The 20555-nt window shown below is 44.8% G+C and overlaps 1 protein-coding gene across 3 annotated transcripts in view; it reads left to right on the plus strand.

Moving 5' to 3' along the window:
• RPS6KA5 (ribosomal protein S6 kinase A5) overlaps positions 1–20555 on the plus strand; it is a 153854-nt gene that overhangs the window by 68979 nt on the left and 64320 nt on the right. For all 3 annotated transcript variants that reach the window (XM_033951033.1, XM_033951035.1, XM_033951034.1), the window contains exons 10-12: positions 6225–6350; positions 8643–8776; positions 9066–9159. In XM_033951033.1, the coding sequence (XP_033806924.1) occupies positions 6225–6350; positions 8643–8776; positions 9066–9159 (354 nt within the window). The remainder of the gene's footprint in view (positions 1–6224; positions 6351–8642; positions 8777–9065; positions 9160–20555) is intronic.

The following is a 20555-nucleotide window of genomic DNA, read 5'->3' on the forward strand; positions in this document are numbered from 1 at the left end:
GCCAGCTATTTTAAAAATAAAATCACAGACCTAAGAGAAACTCTACTCACACCCACAACCAATACACTTCACTACCTTGAACCCCACAATCAGGATTCCAGAGCAGACATGATCTGGGGCCACTTCGAGTTCCCAAACTGGCATCAGTTCCTAAGTTTATTCAATAAGTACACCAAATCAAATTGCCTACTTGACGAATGTCCTCCTAAAATCATGACAGTTGCCCCACCAGACTTCAAAAAGAAACTATTCACTTGGCTAACAACCGCCCTTACAAACGGAACATTAAACAAGGACATGGGACACATACTGATTACACCTATCCCCAAAGATCAGAAAAACTCAACAGCACTGACATCCAATTACAGACCCATAGCAAGCATCCCCCTTTTCACAAAGTTACAGGAAGGATTGGTCAACCTTCAACTAGTAAACTACCTAGCCAAATTTAACATCCTCAGTGAACACCAATCAGGTTTCAGGAAAGGATACAGCACAGAAACTGTCATAGCTTCCATACTAAACCACCTCTATGATCTTTTCAGCAAAGGCAAAAGCACACTGATCCTGCAATTAGACCTCAACAGTGTGTTCGACCTAGTAGACCACGAAATCATGCTACTGTGCCTTAATGCAATGGGAATCTCGGGAAAGGTAAAGAAATGGTTCCAAGAATTCCTAACGAACAGATCCTACCGAGTAACCAGCAATGGAAATTACTCCAACCCATGGAAAAACCCATCGGAGGTCCCCCAAGGCTCCCCACTATCACCCACATTGTTCAACATCTACATCGCATCCTTAGGTCACCTACTACAAAAATTAAACTTAAAGCACTATATATATACTGACGATATATCCATCCTAATCCCCTTAAATGACATCACAAATGAAATTATAGATAACCTCTCACACACAATGGTAGAAATTGAAAAATGAGACCACCAACTTCAAACTAAACACAGAAAAAACAAAAGTCTTTTTAGTAAGCCCCAATGACAAAATAACGAGAACGTCGTTAAAAATAAATGACCACGAATATCCAATATCCAAAACCATAAAAATACTGGGTATCACACTAGATACACACCTAACCATGGCTGACCACACAAACTTACTGTGGAAGCTAAGGACTATCAAAAAATACTTTTGACACAACATCCTTCAGATTACTGGTGCAGTTGCTTATCCTATCTATCCTGGACTACTGCAACATCACTACCTGGGTATCCCACAAAAAACAGTAAAAAAATTGAGATTAGTACAGAACACTGCGGTCCGCTTAATCTTCGGACAGAGAAAAAAAGACCACATTAGCCCCTATTACAAAAAACTACACTGGCTACCAATGGAAGCGCGAATACTATTCAAATTTGCATGTATCTGTTTCAAACAAGTCTGGGGGTCTAGCACCTTCCTACCTGCAAACATACTTCATTCTACACAACCCCACACGAACCACCAGAAACAAAAACATCTTTGCATACCCAAAGATCACAGGCTGCAAATACAAATCCTTCCTGGACAGAACCTTCATGTACCAAGCAAACAGACAGCAATCCTGGCTGGGAAACTGCATAAATGAAGCCAAACAGCACTACAATGCATTCTGAAAATCAATTAAAACCATTCTATTCGACAAATTTATTACCTAAACAGATGACCTTCTCTCACTATGTTAGTTCCCCGCTGCAATTCCTGATGAAATCTCTCAGGTAACTCCAACCTCTCATATATTCCTTCCCCATGTAACTCCAATCTCTTATGTAACTTTTCTCTCCATGCATCTATAATTCTGTAACTCCAATCTCTTATGTAACATTTCCTCTTAATGCATTCTGTAATTCGCTGATTGTTCAGCCTTCTTTCAATATGAACCGCCTAGAAGTCGTTTGATTATGGCGGTATAGAACAATAAAGTTATTATTATTATTATTATTCAGCAATATCGTTTCTAAAAATGTTAAAAAGAACAGGCCCAAGAACAGAACCTTGAGGCCACCACTGGTAACATCCCTTTCCTCAGAGCGATCTCCATTGATTATTAGACATCTATGTGGAACACTGCTAAAATCTAAATACACTGCATCTAGCGCACATCCTCTATCCAATTCTCTGGTCACCCAGTCAAAGAAATTGATCAGATTTGTCTGACAAGACCTACCTCTAGTGAATCCATGTTGCCGCCGGTCCTGTAATCCACAGGATTCCATAAACTTGACCATTCTCTGTTTTAAAAAGTGTTTCCATTAATTTGCTTACCACAGAAGTCAGACTTACCGACCTGTAATTCCCTACTTCTTCCTTATTTCCATTTTTGTGGAGAGGGACCACATCTGCCCTTCGCCAGACCTCTGGTACCACTCCTGACTCTAGAGACTCGTTGAAAAGGTCATTCAGTGAAGCTACTAGAACTTCCCTAGGTTCCTTCAGCACCTTCGGATATACACCATCCGGCCCCATCGTTTGTCTACCTTTATTTTAGCTAGCTCCTCATGAACACAAGCCTCTGAAAAATTAATCAGGGTCTATTACTCCTCCATCCCTAGTCATGTTTGTCTTCTGTGGTCACGCTCCCGGCGCTTCAGCTGTGAACACAGAACAGAAATATTTGTTAAGCAATTCGGCCTTTTCTTTATCAACTTCTACGTATTCCTCACCTTCACCTTTGAGTCTCACAATGCCACTTTTGCACTTCTTCCTATCATTAACATTTCTAAAAAAGGTCTTGTCTCTTTACCGTGACAGCTATATTTTCTTCCATTTGCATCTTTGCTTTCCTGACTACACGACCAGCCTATCTTAATTTTTCCAGATATTTTTGCTTGTCTTCCTTTTTCTGTGATCTTTTGTAGTTTCTGAAAGCTAAACTCTTATTTCTTACCTTCTCAGCTACTACTTTTGAGAACCAAAGCAGCTTTCTTCTCCTCTTACTTTTACTTACTTGCCTCACAAAAAGGTTTGTCGCTCTTACAATTACTCCTTTCAGTTTTGACCACTGCATTTCCACTCCTTCCAGACGTTCCCATCCAGACAGTTCCTAGACGCAATCCCCCATCCAAACAAAGTTAGTTTTTTAAAGTCTAGAACCTTTGCTTTTGAATGAGTCCTCTCTATACCCATCTTAATATTAAACCATGCAGTGATCAATGGATGCCAGATGATCACCCACTGTAACATCAGAAACAGTTTCCCCGTTTGTAAGCACTAAGTCCAGTATGACCCCATCCCACGTGGGTTCCATTACCAACTGCTAGAACAGTTCTCCTTGTAGAGAATCCAGAATCTCCCTACTTCTAGACGACCCCGCAATAGGGATACCCCAATCAGCATCCGGCATGTTAAAATCACCTATTAGCAAGACTTCCCCTTTTTTAAATATATTCTGAATGTCTACTATTAAATCTCTATCTACTTCTTCTGTCTGTGAAGGAGGCCTGTATACCACACCAATGTAAATATAGTCACCATTCCCTCTTCCCAAATTGATCCACGGTGCCTCTTCCTTTGCCCTGCAGATCCTGCAATTGTGTGGCTTTAATATGTTCTTTAACATATAATGCTACTCCTCCTCCTTTTCTTCCTACTCTGTCTTTCTTGAACAGATTATAGCCCGGTATAACTACATCCCAGTCATGGTTCTCTGCGAACCATGTCTCTGTGATCGCCACTATATCTAACTCCGGTATGATGGCGTAAAGTTTAAATAAGGGATGATAAGCCTTGGAAAAAAACCTGGTGTGGATGAAACATGTTGGCTCCTATATCTCTGAAAGGAAGACCACACTAAAAGCTACCGTATTTGCCGGCGTATAAGACGACTGGGCGTATAAGACGACCCCCCCCAACTTTTAGTTAAAAAATAGAGTTTTGTGTTATACTCGCCGTATAAGACTACCCCTTCTTCCGCACACCTTCTCTACCGCCCCGGGTGCAGCACAGCCGGCCAGGTTCCCTTACTTTTGTGGCACTGCCCCGACCGACCGACAACAGCCCCGGTCCGACAAACCTCCCTGCCCTTAACTGCGAATCTAAATTACCTTCTTACAGCTGCTGTAAGAAGGTATTTAGATTCGCGGCTACAGGGCAGGGAGGATTGTCGGACCCGGGCTGTTATCGGTCGGTCGGGGAAGTGCCACAAAAGTAAGGGAACCTGGCTGGCTGTGCTGCAACCGGGGCGGGGCAGCCGCCCCTCTTTCTTGGTACCGCGAGGCTACTCTCCTTCTCCTTACCTGCCATGCCTGCAGCACAGAGCCGAACGGAAGTCTTCCCGACGTCAGCGCTGACGTCGGAGGGAGGGAGAGCTTTGTTTAAGCTTTGTTTAAGCCCTCCCTCCCCTCCGACGTCAGCGCTGACGTCGGGAAGACTTCCGTTCGGCTCTGTGCTGCAAGCAGAGAAGGTAGGGAGAAGAAGAGCCACGTACATCCAGAAGACTGAGCATCCAGCCCCGCAGGAGCCCCGCGACCCTCGGAGGCGTCCCCATGGGATCCCCGCGACCCTAGGGGGCGTCCCCACGGGATCCCCGCGATCCTAGGGGCGTCCCCGTGCAGCTCTGTAATGTAAAGTAAGTACATGTAAAACAGTACCCGGCGTATAAGACGACCCCCGACTTTGGGGAGGATTTTAAGATACTGAAAAGTCGTCTTATACGCCGGCAAATACGGTAAATACTTTTATAAACTAAGCATGCCCAAAGGGGTGTTATAAAAAAAAAAAATAAGTTTTACCATTAAATAGCTCCAGTGAAGAGATAGTACATAAAGCCTAGGGCAATGAAAATCTGTGAGCCCAGGTGGTACTTCTGAGGAGCTGGGGGATCTGATATTGGATGTGAGGAGTTTAGGATTTGTGCTAAGGTTTGGTACACATCCGGGTGAGATGTATTCAATGGATAAACATAAGACACACTACAAGTTTAAATCTGAATCAGAATGTTTTGTTTTCAGTTGATTAGCAATTGAAAAATGGCAAGGCCTGCTTTAAGAAGAGAAGTTTTATATAAATGTTTGTGTATACTTTTACTGTACCCAAACAGGAGATCCTACCTTGCCACGGTAGAAATACAAAAACACAAAGGTGGCGACCTGTGGTGCCCAATATCTTTAGTGCAGTCAAGACTCAACAAGTATGTGTTTCGGCCCTATGACCTGCCTCAGGATTCCGAACCTTAGATATAATGTTATGTGTAGTAGAGAATGACACGGGGAAAAATTCTGTCCCTGTCACCGTCCCGTCCCCGGACCACCATCCTCTGCACTGCCCCGTCCCCGCTGGTCCTTTCACCGCCCTGTCCCTGTCTCTGCCATCCCCTTCACCTCCCCGTCACCGTCCCCGCTGTCTCTTTCACTGCCCCGTCACTGTCCCTGTCTTCAGCGTCTTCTCCTCTCCATCCCCCCCATCCCCAGCACCCTTCACGCGGTCCAGCAGCTCCCTCCCGCCGGCCAGCCGTGCATTTCCCTCCCTCCCTCCTTTTCCCTTACCTTTTCTTCTTGAAACTGGCGATTTCTCTAAGGCTACGAGCTGTATTACAGCCGGAGCCTTGAAGTCGCGTCAGGTTGTCTGCTAGAAAAGTCTCCTCCGATGCAACCGGAAACAGGAAGTTGCGTCAGAGGAGACTTTTTCCAGTAGGCAACGCGACGCGACTTCAAGGCTCCGGCTGTAATACAGCTCGTAGCCTTATAGAAAATCGCCAGTTTCAAGAAGAAAAGGTAAGGGAAAAGGAGGGAGGGAGATGCATGGACAGCCGGCGGGAGAGAGTGGGCTGCCGGATTGAACGCTCATTCACCGCGCGTTCACTACTTGTTCACCGCCCCGTGCTACCATTCACCGCTCCATGGGGCGGTGAATGGCCTTGTCCCCGAACTCGCGGTGACCTTTTTTTTTTGGTCACCGTTTTGGCGGGTTATCCGCAGCTAGCCGCGGGTAACAACCATCGTGTCATTCTCTAATGTGTAGCTCTAGTTCTCACTTGTTGAAATGGTGTTTGATTCAATCGTACAAACAAAATGGTAAAAATGAAGATAAAAATATATCAGCTGGACTGAACAATCGGGCGTTTCCTTTGTTTTGTGCAATAAAGATATTGGGCACCACATTTATCCATTTTTAGTTGATTGGTTTTTACTTAACCACAATGAAGTTTCTGTAGTGCTTGAGGTTGTTAATTTGCTTGCCATCTGCAGGATTACAGAAACTCAATTGCATCCTCTGGTTTTGTTCCTTAGGGATATTCTTTTGTTGCTCCATCTATTTTGTTTAATCGCAATGCAGCCATTTCAGACCCTCTTCCATATCACTTGGGTATTGAACGACCTGGAGTTACAACTATTGCTAGAAGCGCTATGATGAAGGTAATATTCAGCAGGGTATATTTAAAATTGAAAGCATTCTGAAAATGTCTAATTAAATGAGAATACTTTTGTTAGTGAGAAAGTATTCTCTACTGTAATGTATTCTAAACAGTTGTCTCAGTGTCCTGGGTCTGACTTGCTGATTTATTTTAAATAACTTGATACATAGTAGATAATTAGTAATTTATAAAGAAAATTAATAAAACAAATACTTCTTTTTTAATTTTTTATATCTTTATTAGCAATTGCAAAGGGAACATACAACCAAAAGGGAAGCATATAATAAAGCAGGATTATCGACCTTCCAGACTGGCACAGACAGATGGGTTTTATGCTCCTCTGCCACTGAATTCTTACAGTAAAGATGGGCTGTGTAGTCCCTCATAGAATCAATCTGTCTGTTCTCAGTCTCCAGCAGGTGGAGTGGTAAGTCTGTGCAGTCTTCTAAATTTAGGCCTTGGCAGGATCTGTTGGAAAGGTTAGGCAGTGGGGTATTTTTCTGTTCCTATTTCTAGTCAGTCTGAGCTGGGGTCCTGTGAGACCATTACCATCTCGGAAGTGTCACACTCTGTTGGTCGAATCCCTCCCCCTATTTTCCCCACCTCCCCATGTTTTCATTAGAGGATCCTCAACGGTACGCCTTGCCACAGTCAAGCAAAGACTACAGTTTTGAGTGCCTGTGGGTCTGCTCCTTATTACTTAAAAAAACAAAAAAAAAAAGAAGTTCCGAGGCAGTGTTTTCTTTCTGTGCCAGTTTGCCAGGTTGTGTTCATTTATTTTTTCTCCCATTCAGTTGCTGGTTTCATTTTGCCTCCCCCACACCATAGTCTGGAAGAAACTGAAAACTCATCTATTTGACACTTAATCACCTGTATCCTCTCCTCCCACCTCCACCCTTCTCCCTATCCCCTCCTCCCCACCTCTTCTCCTTCCTCGCCACCTCTTTAAGTCGCCTTGAGCCTACCTAGATATGAGCAATGCAGAAATAGAAGATTAGATATGCACACTTTTTGCAAACTAAAGAAGTATGCAGTGTATGCCTGCCGAGGACTTAATGCAACTGGCCTTTGTTGTTTTTGCTCAGGGCTGGAAGGGGAACCATTGCTAGCTACGGAGCTGGCCAGCTCGAGGGTTTCCTTGACAGTTACAACAGGTGCATTAGCCATGAGCAGTAGGGAAGCCTATGGCTCCCTAACCACTGACAATGCTGGGGTTTCCTCAGGTGTCGAGGCTACTGGCAGGGGGAACACCAGGCTTCCCTTACTGCCAAAGGTACTGGAGATTCCCTTACTGGTGCATTGGCTTTTCTGAGGATTCCCTTACCGCAGCTTTGCTTTTTCAGGCCTCTTCAGTGTCCTCAGCCTTGAGGTTGCCTTTTTCTGTGGGCTTTTCTTCCTTGGCGGGAAACTCCGCCATTTTGGCTGAGTCTTCTCAGGAGTTCCCACCTAGGTTGGAGAGGCAGGAACAGGTCTTGCAGACCTCATCTTCTGCTGGGGAGCGTGATTCTGTCCCACCAGTGGGGTTTTCTCCGGATTTTGTTCTCACCATGTACAAGGTGTATTGCATGCATGCTGCTCTTTGGTGGCTTCGGCATCAACTGGGGATTTTGTTTATTTGTAAGGATGCACCAGTGCCTCCTCCGCTTCCTCCATACCCACCTAAGCAGTTTCATGGGAGGAAAATGTGTTCCTGGACAATATTTTGTTCACTGATGAGGATCTGGGTCTTTCTGGGGATTTAAGGACCCTCCAGAGGGGGCAGACAATGCGAATGTCTGTCTATCTGAGCCACCTGCAGGGGAGAATTCATCTGTGGTTTGCATTTTTCACTGGGAAGAGCTCCAAGAGCTTATTCTTCAGGTGTCCTCTGTTTTGCGTTTTGAGAACGCCAGAGGTTCCACGGGTGATGGATCCTCTTCTTTAGGGGATTTGGACGGCTTCCCATTCCTTTCCCATGCATCAGGATCTCCAGAATATAGTGCCTGGGCCTGGGAGGGGTCCCCGTGGGAATCCCGTAGACCGCGATCTCCGTTCCCGTGCAGACTTCTACTGCATAGCCCATTTGTACTGTAAGAATTCTGTGTGTTCTCAGTCTCCACCTGCTGGTAGAGGAGCGTAAACCCATTCGTCTGTGCCAATTTGGAGGGTCAAAAAGAAAGAAAATTAGCAGGTAAGAACCTAATTTCTCCTCTTTGCATTCAGAGCACAGCCATTTTCTAACATGTATTCTGATCTTATTTTGTATGTGTGTTAAACATGTTGCCATTATGAAATCCAACCATTCTCCTGACAGGACTCACCATTTTACCAGCATTATGAACTGGATCTAAAAGAAAAGCCCTTAGGGGAAGGAAGTTTCTCAATTTGTCGGAAGTGCTTGCACAAGAAAACTAGCCAAGAGTATGCAGTAAAAATAATCAGTAAACGGTATGCATTTTTACCAAAATAATAAAGCAAGAATTCTTTCTTAGCCCCAAAATATTAGATGTCTCTGTTGATTGTAAAATTTAGCAAAGTAAAGGGGAGTTTCTAAAAGGACCTACAAGTATTTTCAAGAGTTAAATTATCTGTATTAGTTCAATCCTAGTACAGTGTTCTGCAGTTAGAGGTAAATTAGAATAAAAGTAAAATATGAATGCAGCGTTGGAGTGTATCATTTTGTTTATGCGTGGAAATATACTTAAAACAGTTCATTACTAATTGTTTTGATTTTTAGACTGGAAGCCAACACCCAGAAAGAAGTAACAGCTTTAAAACTCTGTGAAGGACACCCTAACGTAGTGAAATTGCATGAGGTTTATCATGACCAGGTATTGTTAAATCATAAAGCAATACATTATGACTCATAATTGTATTTATTTAAAAGATTTCTGGATCACCTTCCTAAACTTTAATAGAACCAAAGCACTGTACAAACCTTCAGGAACAATACATGGCATTCTCTGAAAACAAGCAGGATATGCAGTTCTTTTTTCAATAATGCAAGACACAAGTATATAACAAGTCAACAGAAGCAAGTTAGAAATGTACAAAAACCAATCATTTTATCCCCCCCTATTCACCCAATGCTTCATCAATAAAACACAGAAACATAGATTTTATTAATAATAATAATAATAATAATAATAACTTTATTCTTGTATACCGCCATACCCAGAGAGTTCTAGGCGGTTCACATAGGTTAAACATGGATTACATGCAGTTAAGAGTTGGTTGAACAGATTTACATAAATTAAGTATAGTTACATGCAGTTAAGTAATAGTTGAACAGAGTTGCGTGGAGTTAGGTGTTGAGAGGAGTAGGGATGCAGGCAGGGGAGAAGATAAAATTGGGGAGAAGGAAAAGGTGGGTCGGGGGGGGGAGGAGGGGTGAGATAGAGGGGGGGAGGGGGGATCTATGAGGAGGGGGGCCATTAAGTGTCGTGGCTTTGGAAGAGGTGTGTTTTGAGTAGTTTTCTAAAGCTGGGGTAGGTTGGAGCCTCGAGGATTAATTGGGCTATCCATGGGTTTAGCTTGGCAGCCTGGAAGGCGAGGGTTTTGTCGAAGAATTTGTTGGAGTGACAGAGTTTTAGGGAGGGGAAAGCAAATAACTGGATTCTGCGGGGGTTCTTGACTCTGTTATTCAGGATGAAGTGTGGGTTGATGTAGTTTGGGGTTAGGCCGAATACTGTTTTGTAGCAGAAACAAGCGAATTTAAATAGGACTCTGGATTCCAATGGCAGCCAATGAAGTTTGTGGTAGAAAGGGGTAACATGGTCCCATTTTTTCAAGCCGAATACAAGGCGGACAGCGGTGTTTTGGATCATTCTGAGTCTTCTGGTGTTTTTCTTCGTGGAGCTCAGGTAAATGATATTACAATAGTCTAGTATGCTAAGAATGGAGGATTGGACTAGAAGGCGGAATGACGTGTCGTCGAAATATTTTTTGCGTAATTTCCAGAGCGCCGAGAAGCTTTTCCTGACTGTATTGTCGGTGTGCTTCTCCAGGGTTAGGTGTTTGTCCAGTGTGACTCCTAGTATTTTTAGGGTTTGTTCGAGGGGAAAGGTCAATCCTTTTACTTGAATTGTGGTGTCTAATATTTTGTCTTTGGGGCTAGCAAGGAAAAATTTTGTTTTGTCGGGGTTTAGTTTCAGTCTGTAGGATTGCATCCAGAGTTCTATCTGGTTGAGTGTATTTGAGAGGGAGGTGAGGAATTCTGGTGTGAAGCTGGATAGCGGGATGACTGTAGTGATGTCATCTTCGTAGATGAAGAATTTGAGTCTGTGGCTCTGCAGAAGATTACCCAGGGAGGCAAGGTAGACATTGAACAGGGTGGGGGACAGGGGGGAGCCCTGCGGAACACCACAGGAGTTGTCCCAGCTGTATGAAAAGGAGTCATTTTTGAATACTCGGTATGATCTGTTTCTTAGGAATCCCTGGAACCAGTTGAGGACCTGGCCGGAGATGCCGATGAGTGCAAGGCAGTCTAAAAGAATGTTGTGGTCGACTAAGTCGAAAGCACTGCTCAGGTCGAGTTGCACGATCAGTGCGCTGGAGCCCTGGTTGAAGAGTGTGTGTAAATTGTCTAGAAGAGAGGCTATGATGGTTTCGGTACTGTGGTCAGCGCGGAAACCTGAGCCAGCCCAGAGAGAGGCACGCGTGCACCGCGCTGCCCCCCCCCCCCCCCCGAACCTGCGAGCCTTTCAGGGTCATTGTCAGCTGAGCCCCGAGAGAGCTCCAGAGAAGGTGATAGAGCCCACACGAGATCAAGATTGGTTTTTCTTTGTATGCCACCTATCAAAAGTACTAGCAGCAAGGAGAGGAACGTGGGAGCCCTGCTCCGCCCCCCTCCCGACTCAGATGAGCCGACTTTCTTTAAAAGAAGTCTCCGAACGGCGCGCAGCCGTGATCGTCATAAGCCTTCCTGCCCGTGAAGGTCCGATCCGGTCGGATCCGCCTGCTATTGCGCTTGACCCTTCCTTCAGCCCTTGAGGGTCACCGAAAAGACTCGCTGCCCCCTGTGACTTTACGAAACAGAGAAAAGGGGAAGCTTCCCTCCATCCTGCTCACCCTCCCACTTCTTTGTTCCAAGTTCCTCCTGCCCCCGCCTAATTTGTATCTCATTGTACTTCATTGTATTTCATTGGATTCTATTAGCTGCTAAACTGTACTCCTTCCGAGGTCAGTACATATGGTTCAGCCGCCAAATTTGTGTTTCATTGTATTTCATTGTATTTCTTGGAATCTGTTAGACGCTGAACTAAAAGGAACATAGTCTCAGATAGTAACCCATTCTCATTGCTGGGATTCGGGTTTAACGCTCACCCCTCTTGTGTTGTCCTCTAACCGCTCAGTTCCACTCCCAATAAACGTTAAAAAAAAAAAAAAAAAACCTGACACCTTTCCACACCCTCCTCCTGCATACTGCTTCTACCTGTCTCTGTGCTGTCGCTAAGTCTCTCCCCACTTACCATTTTGTTCCACACACGATCCAAACAAGCTCTGCCTCTCAGCTTAAAAGGCTTCCCAAGTTCCATCATGAAGCCTCCCTTCTGGCTCCTTTTTCTCTTTCTCTGCTCTTCTCTCAAGATCTCCCTCTGCCTGATACCCCCCTCCCCCAACATACCAGACTCCCCAAATGTCACTATCACCTGCCCCGGCCTCAAAATTCCCACGCTGATGCGCACCAGAAGTCACTCTTACAAACAAAAACACCGCAAAGCCAACCTCGCCTCTTTAAAGCCTGTGCCCCCCGCCAACCTTCCCAACCACGCCCCTGACTCTCTAACCCCAGTCCCGTTACTTTACTGCAACGCCAGATCCGTATGCAACAAGACCCAAATTGTGAAAGACCTTCTCGCGGACTCTGATCCTGGATTCTTCTGCATCACAGAGTCCTGGATCACCAAAGACGATCTCTATACACAAAACGAGCTATGCCCTCAGGGCTACCAAGGCCTCTTTTCTCCTAGATTAAACCGAAAAGGAGGCGGCCTGGCACTCCTCTACAAATCTTTCTTTGATGTTCAGCTCCTCGAAAAAGGCAGCCATCTTTCACTAGAATACATGTTAGCCTCAGTCAATGATGAGCTCCATCTTCACCCACTGGGTATCTTATTATTATATCGCCCACCCACCCCCTGGAGCAATTCCTCCGAGCTTGTTTACAAGACCATATCTAACGCGTTCCTCAAGTTCCAAAGACTACTGATCATCAGAGATATTAACCTCCACCTCGATGACACCACCTGCAAGGATGCATCTGATTTCAATAATTTCCTCACATCCCTTGGCTTCTCCCCCCCTGTCCCCTCTCCAACCCATGATAGAGGCCACACACTAGACCTCATCAGCTTCCTCGATCTCACGGATTACAAAACTTCGACCGATGACACCCGTTGGGACCACGTTCCCTGGTCCGACCACTTCTTAGGAACCTTCTGCCTCCCCATCTTCATGTCACACCTTGGAACCTCACCCCATACCTCTAAGTCCATTACTTTCCGCAAGAAAATTTCAAGTGATCAGTTCTGGTCCAAATTCCTCAACAATCTCTCATCCAAGCCTAAGCCTTCAGATTCTGTAACCAACTGGCACAATTGGATTACTCTCTCAAAATCCACCTACCACTCTCTTGCCCCGCTTTCCACCAAAACCGTCACCTACTCCCGTAAGGCCCCCTGGTACCTCCCACACCACAGGGTACTAAAACAAAAATGTCGATCCCTGGAACGCATCTGGAAAAAATCTAAATCCCCCACAGACAAACAAATCTGGAGAGTCAACATTAAACTTTACAACAACACTCTCAAAAGTGCTAGAAAAAACTTCTATGGTGACAAGATCTCCAGATCAAACAACCAGAACAGCATGCTGTTCAATATCTGGCGCTCCCTTATCCCCAACACCAACCCTTCCATACTCCCCTCCTCCCCATCAGCCGACCTACTAGCAAACTTCTTCAATGGAAAGGTCACCGCCTTAAGAAGCTCTTTCCCCCCCGTAGTCTCCTACAATTCTCTAGTGTTCGCCACCCCCATTCCTACTCCAAATGTCATCACCCCTGTCCCAGTCAATAGATCCTGGACTGCCTTTGAGCAAGTATCCGAATCGCAGGTCCTCAAGCTCTGCCAGAAATTGAAATCCTGCAACTGCACCTTGGATCCATTTCCATCCTATCTATTTGAGAAAATACCCGCACAGGCCATCTCATCTCTCACCAAACTCATAAATTCTGCCCTATTATCGGGCCTCTTCTCACCTGAAATGGGACACATTGCATTGACCTCCCTACTGAAGAAAGCTGACCTAGATCCCTCCATCCCATCCAATTACCGCCCTATAGCGAACATTCCGCTCCTAACCAAACTGCTTGAGTCCATTGTCTCCTCCCAACTCTCAGCCTACCTAGAAAGATTCTCTACCCTCCTACCCTATCAATACGGCTTCAGACCCAACTTCAGTACTGAAACCCTCCTGATTTCCCTAATCTCGAAGATCCAACAACTTCATTCTCACAAAAAATTTGCCGTTCTCCTTCAATTCGACCTCTCTGCAGCCTTCGACGTTGTCCATCATGACATTCTAATCTTCTTACTCTCCGAGATAGGCATTAGCTCCACAGTCCTTGACTGGTTCTCAAACTTCTTACGCTCTCGCTCTTACAACGTTACCAAGAATGGTACCTCATCCTTCCCGTGGAAACCGACATGTGGAGTCCCACAAGGCTCCCCCCTATCTCCTATCCTCTTCAACATTTATATGTCCTCCCTGAACCTCCTCCACCTTTCCCCCCTAGAAACACTCTACACTTACGCAGACGATATCCTGGTCCTCCTCGAGACCGACGCAAACCTCACCAATCTCGCAGCAAACATCTCTTCATGCATAACCAACCTTCAATCCTGGGCCCTCGCTGTACAAATGAAACTGAATGAGTCCAAAACCAAACTACTTTGGCTTGGCCCTAAACTTGATCATCTACCCACTTCCATCCCACTGCCCACAGGCTCCTCTCTACAACTGGAGTTCTCTAGCAAAGTCCTGGGCATCACCATAGATTCCTCGCTATCCTTCAACGACCACCTCAATTCCCTGATAAAAAAATGCTTTTACAGCCTTCACATGCTGAGGAAAGTGAGGTCCTGCTTCCACCAAAAACACTTTGCCGTGCTCGTACAGTCCATCATCCTCTCCAGATTGGATTATTGCAATTCCATTTACCTTAGCTTAACAAAGAAAAGCCTCCACAGACTCCAACTAATCCAGAACACAGCGGCCAAACTTATCTTCTCAAAAAGTAAATTTGACCATGTCTCTCCGCTCCTGTCCAAGCTCCACTGGCTTCCTGTCATCTCCAGGGTCCACTTTAAATGTGCCTGCTTAACCTTCAAGATCCTCCACGGCATCCTTCCACCTCTTATTCCTCTATCCTGGAATTCCTCAAATCCATTCTTCACTAGATCCACGCAAAAACTAAAATTATCCCTCCCCTCCTTAAAAGGTATCTCCCTCGTTGGTAAACTCGGTTCCTCCCTCCACTTCAGAATCGCTCAGTTATGGAATAGTTTCCCTTCCCCTCTCCGCAACTTGAGCCCCCTTCTACCATTCCGTAAGCTTCTGAAGACCTGGCTCTTCTCCAAAACGTAACCTCATCCCCTCCCTAGTATTATCACACCTAACCTCTCTTCTTACCTACTTCTATAAATCTATTGGAGTTCCGTTCCTTCCCTAACCATGTAAACCGTGTCGAGCTCCACCTGTGGAGATGTTGCGGTATATAAACCCAAGATTTAGTTTAGTTTAGTCTAGGATGTTGAATTTTTCCAGATATGTGGTTAGCTCGGTATTTACCACCCCTTCAGTTATTTTGGTGAATAGTGGGATACTTGCAATTGGTCTGTAATTAGACGGTGAGTTGGGTGGTTCTTTTGTGTTTTTTATGATTGGGGTTATCGAAATATGGCCCTGTTCTACTGGAAAGCTTCCTGTGGATAGAAGGTGGTTTGTCCATGCCAGCATACTGGCTTTGAAGTGGATCGGAGCAGTTTTCAGGATGTGTGGGGAGCAGGTATCCAGTCTGCAGAAGGAGTTGGTGTATTTGTTAAAGTATTTGTTGAAGGTATGCCAGTCGATGGTAGTGAATTGATTCCAGCTTAGGTCCGTTCTGGACCCTGGGTCTCGTGTAGTCCTGTCTGTGTCCGGCAGGATAGGGAAATCCCCGTGGGGGTTTGGGGGGGAAGTTAACGATGATCTTAGTTTCTGTGTCTTAGAGTTGAAGAAGTCTGCTAGGGTGTTAGCGGTTAATGAAGATTCGTCATCGTGGTTTTCGGTGAGTGTCTCTAGGTTGTAGAGGTCGTTGACCAGTTTAAAGAGGTTGCTACTGTTGTTTGTGACATTTCCGATTTTGTGGGCATAGAGTTTTTTTGGTTTTTCCGTGATGAGATTTTTGTAGTTTTTTAGTTTGAGTCTCCAAGCTACTCTGTGCTCCTGGGTTCCAGATTTAATCCAAATTCTTTCTAATTTTCTAAGGTCCTTTTTTAACAATTGTAGCTCTGAGTCAAACCATCCCTCTTGGTTTGGGGTTCTGATTCTACGTGTTTTTATGGGGGCTATTTCGTCTAGAATGTTTGTGCTGTCTTTGGTCCAGGAGGTCATAAGTTGGTCTAGTTCTTCATTTTGTTTAACAGTGGTTTCATAGTGGGACCAGAATTCAACCGGGTCGATCTTACCTCTGGAGGTGTGAGTTTTGGTGTTTCTTTTTTTGCTGTTTTTGGTGGTTTTTTGTTGGCCCTGAATGGTAAAGCTGCATAGTTTATGGTCGGACCATAGGGAGTCGGACCAGTTGTCTTGGTTCCAGAGGAATTTGGGATTGATTTGTTCGTTGGTGGCGAATGTCACCAGATCTAGTTGGTGGCCTCTTTCGTGGGTTTTGGTGGGTGGGGGTTTGAAGTATCCTAGTTGGGAGATTAGTGACCAGAAGTCTGATATATCTGGCTGGTCTGTCTGCTCCAGGTGAATGTTGATGTCTCCGCATAATAGGTTGTATGGACTTGCTAATGAGTTAGTTAGTAGGCATTCTGCGAAGTCCTCCTTGGCTAAAGTCCATTTATTGGGTGGGATGTAGAACAGTGTGACTGTTAGGGAGGAGGCCAATGACTTTGAGGTTAGTGAGATGGCTAGGGTTTCAGAGTTGGAGGAAGATTTGGAGTTAAGAGTGGTGCAGTTTAGGTGGTCTCTGTAGATTATTGCTAGACCTCCTCCCCTTCCCCAAGTTCTGGCTAGGGATAAGATCTTGAATCCTTGGGGAAGACAATCTTTGATAATAATGTCTTTATCTGATAGCAGCCAGGTTTCCGTGAGTTGGACTAGGTCGGGGTTGGTTTCGGTTAGCCAGTCTTTGATAAGAATGGATTTATTTCTCATCGATCTTATGTTTAGGTAGAATCCTTGGAGGGTCTGGGTGTTAGTGAGGTCTGTTGGGGGGAAGTGAGAGTAGGCTAGTTTTTTCAGTGTTCTATGTATTTTTTTGCGGGGCTTGGTTGATTTGTGTGAGGGGGGGGGAATTGAGGTGGGGGAAGGACCTGTGTCCGTGGGTGAACTTATTTCTGGATAGTTGTAAGGCGTGTGTGATGTGATGGTGTGAAATTTGGATTTTACCATGCGGTGTGAGGAGTGAAGAACTGGAATAGGGGCAGAATAAATTGGGTCAGCTGTGCAGATCTTGATGGTAAGTAGAGAAAGTAGGAGTAGTGTGGCACATTGGTGGGAGTTTGGTCGGGCCATGGTGGCGCGTTTGTGGGTGAGTGGAGGGGGGGGTGTGCGAGGTTGTGGGGCGAGTTAGGTCGGGTTGAGAAAAGTGTTTGTCTGGGTGCACTGGTTGTGGTGTTTGTCCGGTTGAACAGTGTTTATCAGACTAAATGGGCTGAAGGGATATTACATAGTTGCAGGGTTGTGCAGGAGTGAGGTTACAGGCTGGTGGATATTAGCCAGGCTACAATGTTTTACAATGATTTGCGAGGCTATAAGCTGTTACGATGTATTACAGATTTCAGCCTGCCTTGGTTACTAGTGTAGTGCAGTAGTGTGTTGAAAGTTTACATTTGTGGCTTTTACAGCGTCATGCAGGGCATGCAAGTCAATTAAAGGTTTTTGAAATACTTATCAGTCAGGCGTAGTGCATCTGGGGTCCGTGCTCCCGCGCTCTTTTCCCGGTGGTGGAGGAGCTGCTTTCGGGGTTTCGGGGGGGGGGGCGGAGAAGGGCTCCCACGCGGCCCGAGGTCGCAAGAGTTGTGGAGGCAGCTCCCGGTGCCAGAGGAGCTGCTTCAGAGGAGGCAAAGTAAACGCGGAAATCGGCTCTTCTGTGTCGGGAGGGGGGCGGAGCAGGGCTCCCACGCTCCTCTCCTTGTGCAGAGGGGCTGGCGAAAGAGGCAGGTTCCTCCGATGAAGTTTTTTGTCTGTGTCCGCGCAGGATAGGGAAATCCCCATGGGGGTTTTCCCAAAAACCTTACCCTATTCAGATTAATAATATCCTCCCATCCTCCTCCCACCCACCCAAATACTCAAAAGTCAAAATTAGGACAGAAATAGCCCTCCCTTCCCTGGATGTGTACTAAAATAAACGAAAATTGACTCATAATCAAAGACGTACTATAAGATGTCAACGGGTCCCAAACCAGTTTAAATAAATTACTGTCCCCCAAACTATCGGCAGGATATGCAGTTCTTGCAAATGGGATAGTGTTGCCTAATGGTGCCTGGATCAGAGAACATGGAACAAAGCTCTTAAGAAATTTCTAGGGCATTGTGTCTGGAATTTGTGAAACTTGCTGCGTTGTCATTGTACAGGTTTACTTCAGTTCCATTTTTCTGGCTCTCCTTCAGTGATGTATCAAATGGCACTTAACACAGGCGCCACAAAACTAACCAGTGGGAGAGCACTGCATCAATGACTTTATGGCCAGAATACTAAAACTCCCTTCGGGTGTTGTAGGTGAGCGGCAGTGAGATTTCCCTCCTTCAGTTGGTTATGTCTAAGGTTCATTCAGATACATAGCTCCGAGGATCACCGCTTAAAAGTCTTGTCTCCTGAAGACGCTCTCAGCAAAACACAGTCTGGCGTAGAGCAAGGCTGGTCTCAAATGTTACTGCAATTGACTTTAAAATAGTGGATATGAGAAGAACTTAGAAAATCTCCATTTATTGGCATCTGATTGGATCATGAAGACTTAAAGCATAAGCTGCCGTGAAGACTCCATAGGATGACTTACCAGTTGAAGTACTTTGGACTTTGTTCTATTTACCTTTTCTAGGTGTGTTTTTTTTCAGGATTATGAGGGTGTAGTGGTGGTGTTTGAATAAAAATAAAATAAATTCATTTTTTGTACAGTAAAAAGTTAAATGACTTATTAAGTCAATATTCTAAATGAGGTCTCACCAGAGTCTTATACAGGGGCATTAATACCTCCTTTTTCCTACTGGCCATGCACCCTACTCTTCCTATGCACCCTAGCATCCTTCTAGTTTTCGCCATCACCTTTTCAACCTGTTTGTCCACCTTAAGATCATCACATGCAATCACACCCAAGTCCCGCTTTCTGTCATGCACATAAGTTCTTCACCCCCTAAACTGTACCGTTGCTTTGGATTTTGGCAGCCGAAATGCATGGCCTTGCATTTCTTAGCATTAAATTTTAACTGCCAAATTTCAGACCATTCTTCAAGCTTCGCTAGGTCTTTCTTCATGTCATTCACACCATCCTGCGTGTCTATGCTATTGCAGATTTTCGTATCATCCGCAAACGGGAAAATCTTAACCGTCAGTCCTTCAGCAATATCACTTATAAAAATGTTAAAAAGAACAGGCCCAAAAACAGAACCTTGAGGCACACCACTGGTAACATCCCTTTCCTCAGAGCAATCTTCATTGACTACTACCCTCTGTAGTCTTCCACTTAACCAGTTCCTGACCAGTCCGTCACTTTGGGGCCCATCCCAAGAGCACTCAGTTTATTAGCCATCTGTGTGGTACACTGTCAAAGGCTTTGCTAAAATCTAAATACACCACATCTAGCGCACTCCCTCTATCCAATTCTCTGGTCACCCAATCAAAGAAATTGATCAGATTTGGCTGACGGCCTACCTCTTGTGAATCCATGTTGCCTCTAGTCCTAAACTAAACTGAACTAAACCTTAAGTTTATATACTGCATTCTCTCCATAAAGATAGAACTCGGCACAGTTTACAGGTACTTTAATAAATGAGGGAAGAACATAATAAGAATTGGTGGTTATAAAGGGGGTGGTGAGCTTTACATTTTTGAGAAAAGCCAAGTTTTCAGATGTTTTCGGAATAATTGGAAGGATTCCAGAAACTTCACCATTCTAATCTAATCTTCTATTTTAGCGTCACTCATACATATACAGGCTCAAGGCGACTGGTACTAATTAAGTATTGGATGTTAAAATATAAAGTTTAAAAAAAAATCAGATATACCCCCTGTTCTACAAAGCCGCGCTAGCGGCTGCCTTGCGGCAACAGCCCTGAAGCCCTTTAAATCTCTTTGGGCTTCGGGGCTGTTACCGTGCGGCTTTGTAGAAGAGGGGGATAGACAAATTGTCTTAATTATATCTCAAAGGCATTTCTATACAGGAAGCTTTGTAAGGAGCCTTTGAATTTTTCTAATGATGTTTCTCCACACAAATAGCTTGATAAAGTGTTCCAGAGCTGAGGAGCTATGACCGAAAAGATAGTAGACCTCCTTGTACCAACAACTTTAAGGGAAGGAATAGTCAAGAGATGCTGCTCTGTTGATCTTAATATCCTAAATGGAGTATATGGTATAAGAAAACGGTCCAGAAATATTGGTATACCATCTGGCCGCTTTGTCTACCTTTAATTTAGCTAGCTCCTCACGAACACAGCCCACTGAAAACTGATCAGGGTCTACCACTCCACCATCCCTATTTGCATTTGTCTTCTGTGTTCCCACTTCCGGATCTTCAGCCGTGAAGACAGAACAGAAATATTTGTTAAACAATTCAGCCTTTTCTTTATCAGCTTTCACGTATTCCTCCCCTTCACTTTTGAGTCTCGCAATGCCACTTTTATGCTTCTTCCTATCACTGATATATCTAAAAAATGTTTTGTCTCCCCATTTTACCATGTCAGCTATTTTTTCTTCCATTTATATCTTTGCTTATCCCAGGACAAGCAGGCAGGTATTCTC

The sequence above is a fragment of the Geotrypetes seraphini genome, chromosome 7, assembly GCF_902459505.1.
Source record: "Geotrypetes seraphini chromosome 7, aGeoSer1.1, whole genome shotgun sequence".
NCBI classification, from domain to species: Eukaryota; Metazoa; Chordata; class Amphibia; order Gymnophiona; family Dermophiidae; genus Geotrypetes; species Geotrypetes seraphini.